This window comes from Chinchilla lanigera, unplaced genomic scaffold (assembly GCF_000276665.1).
Source record: "Chinchilla lanigera isolate Chin_1 unplaced genomic scaffold, ChiLan1.0 scaffold00131, whole genome shotgun sequence".
Taxonomy (NCBI): Eukaryota; Metazoa; Chordata; class Mammalia; order Rodentia; family Chinchillidae; genus Chinchilla; species Chinchilla lanigera.
The window spans coordinates 258,859-268,566 of NW_004955532.1; the positions used below are offsets into that span (position 1 = coordinate 258,859).

General features: G+C 36.1%; 1 protein-coding gene across 5 annotated transcripts in view; it reads right to left on the reverse strand.

The window, feature by feature from the left end:
• Positions 1 to 568: 568 nt before the first annotated feature.
• The window catches only part of LOC102023842 (zinc finger protein OZF-like), a 48,435-nt gene continuing 39,295 nt past the window's right edge, over positions 569 to 9,708 (reverse strand). For 3 of the 5 annotated variants that reach the window (XM_005410145.2, XM_013507658.1, XM_005410144.2), the window contains 3 exons: positions 5,022 to 5,148; positions 4,757 to 4,820; positions 569 to 2,818 (listed from right to left, as the gene is read on the reverse strand). In XM_005410145.2, the coding sequence (XP_005410202.1) occupies positions 1,270 to 2,818; positions 4,757 to 4,820; positions 5,022 to 5,148 (1,740 nt within the window). In that variant the 3' untranslated portion in view covers positions 569 to 1,269. The remainder of the gene's footprint in view (positions 2,819 to 4,756; positions 4,821 to 5,021; positions 5,149 to 9,708) is intronic. The other 2 variants (XM_013507659.1, XM_013507660.1) reach the window with 1 other exon arrangement.

Genomic DNA, 9,708 nt, shown 5'->3' on the forward strand with positions numbered 1-9,708 from the left:
GTAATTGACATGACGTTTTTCATGTAATACGCTTTTTAGATTCCCACTATGTGAGACATGTTCAAAGGATTTTGAAGATGAGTTATAACTGAGAACTGTATGCATAAGGATTTTGATCCAATATGCATTTTTACACATAAGCCAGCTAAAAGACTTATGTACATCCTTTCCATTCATGGTTTCTCATTATATTGTATTCTATAAGAATAAAACCTAAATGACTAGAAGTATTCTCATACAATGCCCATTTATGAGAGTCATCTATACTATGCAATGTCATGTTTCCATGAAAAGTCATGTAAAAGTGAAGAATCTCCACAATTGATATTTGTACTTACTTTTAGGGTGTTTAGATTTTAAAATTATGGAAATTGCAAAAGGTGTTCTCACATTATCTACATAGGGTTTTTATCCAGTGTGAGATTCTCCATGTGTTTCAAGGTAAGCTGAAGAAGTGAAGGATTTCCCACATTTACCATATACATATGGATTCTTCCCAAGGTGAACACTTTTGTGTATTTTAATACATTTGGAAAAATAAAATCTTTACCACATTGTTCACACTTTCTTCTTTATGAATTCTTTTATTTAATGATACCTGTGAGTACTGAAAGACTTCCCCTTGTTTACAAAGAAAGTGCTTCTTTCCACTCTGAATCCTTTCATGTCAGTGTGCCATTACATTCTCATGGTTAATTTCTTCTGCAACATTTTTTAATGTCTGTGATGATTACTGGAGTAGTCTTTTGCACCATGTGTACACACACATTTTGACAGCATGTGTACTAAATTCTTTCACACATTTCTTACACAGGTTTCTAACCAATGTAAATCTTTTCATACATGTGACAATAACTGTGTGTACTTAGTGCTTTTCCATCATTTACATAGGTTTTCTATTCAGTGTGAGTTCTTTCATGTATTTCACAATGACTATGTGTGCAGAAAGCTTTCCTATATTGCTTACATACATAGGGTTTCTCAACAGTGTGAGGGTTTTTTCTTTTATGTATCTGACAATAACTATGTGCCCTAAAGGCATATATAGGGCTTCTTTGCTGTATGAATTCTTTCATGTATTTGACATGGCATGTACTGAAAACTTTCCCCAATGCTTTCATAGTTTCAGAGCAATGTGATTTAACTTAGTATCTGATAGTACATGTATGTAGTAAGGCTTTCCTACACTGTCTAAATACAGACTTTCTCTACAGTATCATTTCTTTCATGTATTTGACAATTGTGTTACTGAATGATTTCCCACCCTGCTCACATACATAGTGCTTCATTGCAGTGTATCTTCTTATGTTTACAAAATGAACTGTTATCAGTGAAAGCTTTCCCACATTGCTTACATACATAGGGTTTTTCTCCAGTGTGAATTCTTTCATGTATTTGACAATTACTGTGTCTACTGAATGCTTTACCACAATGCCTGCATACATAGGGCTTCTGTCCAGTGTGGATTTTTTCATGTATGTGGCAATCACTTTGTGTCCTGAAAGCTTTCCCACATTGCTTACATACATAGGGTTTCTCCCCAGTATGAGTTCTTTTATGTTTACAAAATGAACTCTTACAATTGAATGCTTTCCCACACTCTTCACATACATAGGGTTTCTCTCCACTGTGATTTCTTTCATGTATTTGGCAATACTTGTGTGTACTAAATGCTTTCCCACATTGCTTACATACATAGGGTTTCTCCCCAGTGTGAGTTCTCTTATGTGTACAAATTGAACTCTTACAAGTGAATGCTTTCCCACACTGTTCACATATATAGGGCTTCTCTCCAGTGTGATTTCTTTCATGTATTTTGCAGTACTTATATGTCCTAAATGCTTTCCCACATTCCTTACATACATAGGGTTTCTCCCCAGTGTGAGTTTTTTCATGAATCTGACAATCACTGTGTCTGGTGAAAGCTTTCCCACATTGCTTACATAAATAAGGTTTCTCCCCAGTGTGAATTTTTTCATGTATTTTACAATTACTCTTGAAATTGAAAGCTTTCCCACAGTGGTTACATACATAGGGTTTCTCTCCAGTGTGATTTCTCTCATGTATTTGACAATACTTATGTGTACTGAAAGCTTTCCCACACTGCCTGCATACATAGGGTTTCTCACCAATATGAGTTTTTTCATGTATCCGACAATTACTCGGTTTGCCAAAAGCTTTCCCACAATGTTTACATACATACGGTTTCTCCTTGGAGTGAGTTCTTTCATGTGTACAAAATGAAGTGTTACTAGTAAAGGATTTCTGACATTGTTTACATACATAATGTTTTTCTCCATTATGAGGTCTTTCCTGTATTTGAATATAGTCATGGGAATTAAAAGCTTTGCCACATTGTGTATATACAAAGGGATGCACTCCACTGTGATTTCTTTCATGGATTTCAACATAATTGGGCATACCAAAGATGTCTGAGTCCTGTTTACATTCAAGGGGCTTTTCTCCAGTGTGAGTTTCTACACTGCAATTGGAGTAAGATTTCCCATACTGCTTATATTCATGGGGTCTCTCCCCAGTGTTTGTATTTGTGTGCCTCTGAAAGAACTGGGAATCGTGCACATTACAATGAGATAGTTTCTCTTCAAATCCCTGACAGTCATATGATTTGAGTGCAGTGTGAGCTATAATGGGTACTTCTAGCAGTGAATGACCAATCAGGGGCTTTCTACAAACAAGATGTTCAGCTAGCTTTAAATCAGGAAGTTTCATGTTCACATCAGAATCTGTAGTCCAAAAAAACATTTCTCCATCGTCATGCCAAGATTTATTTTGATAGCATTCCACTGCCTCTTCATATCTGTAAAACAAAACAAAACATAATGAAAAATTGACCTTCATATCTGTAAAACAAAACAGAACATAATGAAAAATTAACCTCATTATAAAGTGTTTCCTTATTAATGATTTACTAGGAGACCTGGATGAATGTTCCCTATAATTATTTGACTATGAATTGCCTGTACACTCTGGAGTATGGCTTTAAAACAGCTCTTTCTGAAATAGTAGTCTTAATTTGAGAGTTTTTAAAATGACACTTTTGCAATACATAGCATTTACTTTCATTTTAGGGAACAGGTACACCTGCATATCATATTATTTTTAATACCCTTTCCTCCATGACCCTGCACCCTCCCCTTTCCAATGAACCTCTTCACCATCACCCAAAAGCCTATTTTCTACCATCTCTCCTTTTATTCGTTAATTCATATATTATGTTTCTCATATATATCACCAGATATTAAGCTTTCAGTGTTTGATTATTTCACATAAAATTATGACTGTCTTATTGCACTTAAAAGTTATGGGCTCAAGATCCATCAAATTTTTTGGCAAATTATATCATACTATTCTTTCTAGCTGAATAAAATTTCATTATGTATATATACCACATATTTTCCAGTGCACTAGCACTGAGCTACATCCACAGCCTTTTTAAGTTGCCCACGCTGCATTTGAATGTGCGATCTTTCTGGCTCAGCTTCTCAGGGTGCTGGGTTTACAAGCATGCACCATCTTGCTGATCCATCCCATATATTCTTTACCCGTTCACCTGTGGATACGCTGTTTTCAGAAATCACCTATTAAAAATTGTGCTCCCATAACATGTGCATGCATATGTCATTACATTACTAAATTTTTAGGAATATATCCAGTAAAAACAGAGCTCAATCAAATGGAATTTCTATTTTTATTTTTTTGAGAATTTTTTACACACATTTCCATAGATGCTTTACTATGTAACACTGCCACCAAAAACATAGAAAGGTGCTTTATAACAGTTCTGGAAAATGAATGGATTGAATGTTATGGAGAATTGCTTACAAATAGCTATTATTAAAACAGTGGCATTTACTTGGATCTGAACACTTCTACCAGGGTAGCAATTTGCCAAATACCAAATGTATATAACACATTTAAATAAACATAGCATTCCTTAGATAAATTGTTTGGTATAAAAGTAGTCTTTAGAAAATATTAATATATAACCATAATTAGATATTCTGAAGTAGGTCCCTAGTCTAAACAAAAATCTTGTTTCATATATACTTACAGCCAATACCAAAATGCAATTTCATGAAGTGTTTTCATAATTTTGAGTGTGGAAAATATTTTGCTTCTTCTGGCACATTAAATAATGTCACTTGCAGCATATCAGCACTCCATAAATTCTCAGTATTAGACTATTTCAGATATTCAATTGTCACAATATAGATTCTCAACATGTAGGCATGCTAGGAAAGTTTATTAGATTAAATAAATTTAAACTTGGTTTCACTTGCAGTTTAGGTGGTTTTAAACTTTTTTAAATTTCTATTAATACTTCTTTTTAACACAATGACTACATTCATCATAGATTGTAGGTACATGTACAGAACAATACTGAATACTTTTTTCATTCTCTTTCCACCCAATTTTCCTCTCCCACTCATTCATCTCTTACTTCCCTTTATTTTTACAAAATATCTCTCTCCTTGTTTTCTATTATGTATCTTTTCTTTTGCTCTTTCATTTACTAATGCACAATGAAGTACTACTTTGCCGTAAAGAAGGATAAACTTGAGTCATTTGTAGGAAAAATGATTGCACCTTGAGGCCACAATGTTAAGTGAAATAAATGACAAATACAAGCTTTAAAATTGATAGTTCCTCTTATCTGAAAAACTAACAATATAGTTTCCTTGGTTTAAAATTTTTTGCTCTTCCCTAACTTTTAAGGAACTTTAGTGTGAACTACCTTATATTTTTCCTCCAATATTGTTGCCACTCATCTTCAATTTGCTGGTCATCCCAATTTCTTCCTAAAGTACAGAAAAATAAATATAGGAAGTTATTCCAACATTACATAAAAATTCATAGATTCCAGGTAGATGCATGATATCAAGTGATCATACCTAGAATAGTCATCAAAATATTTTTACATTCCAATTAGTAAAACTGCACTGATGACCAAGAAGCAATGCTTTCTGATTTTATCAATTAGATAATGGTATCACTCTCACCTATAGCAGACAAATTACTAAAGGTTTCCCACATCACATCTCTGTAGAACTTCCTTTGGGATGAATCCAGCATAGCCCATTCCTCCATGGTGAAGGTCACGGCAACATCCTCAAAGGTCAGTGCCTCCTAAATCACACATACATTTACATTGAGACTCACAGTATGACACATTTCAACTCCACTCATAAAAAGCTGCAATGAGATTGAGTCCTCCACATATTCACATCATGTCTTGCTATCATATTCTTTTTCTCCATCCATATACTCACCTCACCCAGGGATTCTGATGCTACAATGGAATTCACTGCTAAAGCAACATTAATGGGAACAGTGGCTCTCCTGCTGATTAACCCAGTTTTGTTTGTACACTATCTCTAAAGCATGGTTTACAGAGGAAATCTACAAGACAAACATACAAATAAAAACTGGAATAGATGACTAACTCCTTTGACAAATCATAGCAAATTTCTCTTATCACAAATTATTTAGGAAATTTGCCCTTTCCTCCTCTGCTTGTATTTAGACAGCACTTTGAAACCTGAACCTGGTTTCATGAGCAAAGAATTAATCAAATAATAAATAAATATCATGAATGATAATTAAAATGTAATAAGTAACATTGTAATTTTTATTGGAGAATATCTACGAACAAAAAAATTAGATTAAGAGCTCAATGACAGCAAATGGTCAACTTTCACACTGCCAAAAAATTCTATGGTGGTAGAAAGGAGAAAAATGGGGGAAATGTATATGATAAAAATATATGCCACCAACAGTGGAGAAGGGTGCCTTTTTCTCCACAGGCCCTCCAGCATTTGCTATTGGTGAAATTTTCCATTTACCTACAGAAGTCTCAAGTTTATCATTCTTTATGGCTGAGTAGTATTCCACTGTATAAAAATACCACATCCTTTTTATCCATTTCTTGGTTGATGGGCATCTGGGTTGTTTCCAGGATTTAGCTATTACAAACTGTGCTGCTATAAACATTGGTGAAATATTATAAACCCTAACAGCAAATAACATCCAACCCAGATTAACTTATGTAGCACAAGTAGCCTTCAAAATAGATGAATAAATAAAGTATTTCCATTAAAAAGTCCCCCCCAAAAGGTATATGAATACTAAACCAGTTCTTGAGAAAATACTTAAAAATATTCTCAACAGAAATCACGAAATGGACACAGCTAAAAATAGAGGAAATGAGTGAGTTCAACAGATAAACTAACAAAAACTGGAAAAGAAAAACAAAGGAATCACAATAGATAAAAAAGGTCATGATACTAAATAACCAACACATCTCAGTGATATCTCTCAACATTAGTAGCCTCAACTCTCCAATTAAAAGACAGCTAGGCAGACTGGATCAAAAAACAGAATTCAACAGTCTTTATATTCAAGGAACTCATCTAATCAAAAAAAAAAAATCAGTTTTAAAATTAAAGGATGAAAAACAACATTTCATGCACCAGGACCCCAAAAAACAAGCAAAGTAGCAATTTTAATATCAGACATAAAAATTTCAAGTTAAAAGAGTAGAAGAGACAAAGAAGGTCACTACACACTAATTAAGGGAACACTCTAATGAGAGATAACATTTTTGGGTTGAATACCAGAGCACTTATCTTCATAAAACAAGAACTACTAAAATTAAAAGATCATATTAAGAACACAATCATAGTAGGGGATTTTAAAACCTCCCTTTTGCAGGCATCAACTAAACAAAAAACCAATAAACCAATATAAGAGTTGAACCACACACTCAAATATTTGGACTTAATAGATATATACAGAATATTCCACTCCTCCACAACAGAGTATACAGTGATTCCCTCACCCATCACAGGAGTTACGTTCCAGAGACCCCCGTGATAGATGAAAATCCGTGAAGTAGCAGAATTATATTTAATTACTTATACATATTTTCAGGCTTTATAAACCCTTCCCACACTCCTAAAAACCTTTCCCAGTCTTCTTCACCTTTCCCACACTCTTATAAACACTTCATATGCTCTTAAACACTTTCTACACTCTTAAACCTCCGTAATTTTAACAACATGTAAAATCCTATATGGGTACTTCCCAGTGAAGTACAGTACGCTACAACTTGAATGATGAAGATCATGGATTATGTAGCCGTGCAGTACTGATGGCGATGAAGGTGATGACGATGAGATGAATGTTCTGCACAGCAAAGAAGGGCATTACAGCTCTTCTGAAGTCACCACTTCATCAGGCAGTTCATTTGGTGGTGCAGTATCTTCGCCCTGGGCCATAACTGATCTCTTCTTCCAAGTGATGAACATAGTTATGGGGAGTTTCTCATGCTCCTTTTTCTTCTGAGTGAGAAAGTTTTTATAAACTGACATGCCTCTCTGGATTGTATTTATGAAGTGCAATGAACGAAGCATCTGGAGGTCCCATTCTTCAGCCACTTGCTGAAATTCTTTGGTCATTCTGACCATGGTAGCAAGACAGTCAAGTGTTAGGTCAAGCTTCTCCTCTTGTCCAACCTGTAGTTAATCTTGTTCCTCATCTTCTTCACTTGCTGACTTCGTCATCTCTGTCAGGTCTTTATCTCTCAATGGTTGTGAGTGGACATCGATCAGGTCATTCACGTCATCACGAGTCCTATTGTTGAAGCCATCTCCTCCCAGTAGTTTTGCCAGCTTCTTGGCCTTAGCTACTGCAGAGTGAGAGACTTCATCAGGAGAGAATCCCTTGTAATCATGAACCACTTCTGGCCACAAATTTTTCCAGCTGGCATTTACTGTTTCACTCTTCGTCTACTTTATGGCCTTCTGAATGCTTAGGAGACACAATGGAATATTGTAGTCACACCAGTACACCTTTAGCAAGAAGTTTTCATCTGAGTATATAGCTTCAACCAGGTTTTGCAGGGCATTTCACATGCAGAGTGCCTTAAAAGCTCAATTAACATCTTGATCATTGGGCTGAATGAGCAATGTGATGTTCAACAGCAAGAACTCTATCTGGATGCCATTATAAGACAGATCAGCAGCATGGCCTCCAGCACTGTCGATGATCAGAAGCACTTTGAATTCAAGGTTTTCTTCTGCCAGATAAAGCTTAACCTCCAGGATAAAGCACTGGTGGAACCAATCAGCTGTGAGGAGTTTCATGATCCAGGCCTTGGGGTTGTACATCCAGTACACAGGCAACACATTCTTATTTTTGTCTTTTTAGGGCCCTTCGGTTTTTTTAACTTATAAATAAGTCCTAGCTTTATCATAAAGCCCACAGCATTCCCACACATAATCAGAGTTACTCGATCTTTTCGGGCCTTAAAACCAGGGGCTTTGGCTTTGTCCTTCATAAATAAAAGTGTGAGATGGTATCCATTTCCAAAATAAGCCCATCTCATCCATGTTAAAAACTTGTGCAGGGTTATAGTCCCCTTCTTCGATGACAGATTTGAACATGTCAGCAGTGTCTCCATGCAGAGAAACACTCTTGAGTCCAAAGCATCTCTGAAACTTGTCAAATCAGCCCTTGCTGGCACTGAATGGAGTTGGTCTAGTGGGAGAAGCACTCAGTGGTCCTGCTTCTGTGTCATCATCCTCATCTTCATCCTCATCACCGTTGTGAATGTCCATGCTTTCTGCAAAACTATCACAAAGTTTCTTGGCCTTCTTCTGCATGATGTTGGGATCCAGTGAGATATTCTTCTTCCTGCAGTCATTTATCCACAGGGCCAATGTAGACTGCATCCACACAATGGCCTTATTGCAGGAAGCGACCACCCTCTTTGCAGTCTTTTTAAAAGTCATTGCTGCCGTAGACCTAATACTTTTCTCGTCTTTCTTTATGTAGTGAACAGTAGATTCGTTGATCACAAAATGGAGACCTACAGCCACATCGCTTCTGCCTTCCACCTTCCTTTAGTTCCACCTTTTCTTTGATGGTAACCATCTTCCTCTGGCACTGGGGTTCACTGTCAGAAGCCTTAGAAGGAGCAGAACATTTGGGTGGCATCGTAGGGCTTGAAATAAATTCAAACTTATACAAAAATTTCACAAAAACACAACACCACAGAGCACATGCAGTGATCAGGCATTGATGTGAAGTGGACAAGGAGAGATGCTGAACATGTGGACACAGTGCAGGAGAGCAAACAGATTGATGCTATGGTCACTGAGCCAATCAGTGCCCAAAATGCAGAACAGTGGTCGGTCACCTTCCATTCCATCAGCCAATACTGTGCCGTGTACAATCTCACATTGGAAAACTTGTGTAAGTAGTAGTGGTGTACTGTACTTCCACTGTGTACAGTATGGTAGTCATCTGCTGATGAAATACATACTGTATTTTGCTTTGATTTAATACTCTTTTAATATGTTTAAATTAACATTTTTATATTGTTTTAAATTTTTAGGCAAAAACAATTAAAATCATAAATATTATATAAATACCTATATACCACAAAATCCTGCAATATACTGAAAGCACTGCGATATACACTTTTTTTTTAAAAAACGTGATACAGTGAAGCCGCAATAAATGAACTGTGATATAGCGAAGAACGACTGTACATTCTTTTCAGCAGCATATGGTACATTTTCCAAAATAAATCACATACTAGTCCACAAAACCAGTTTAAGTAAATGTAAAAGAATAAAATTAGCCCCCCGCGCCTTGCGCCCAGGCAGCGAGTTCTCCGGGAGC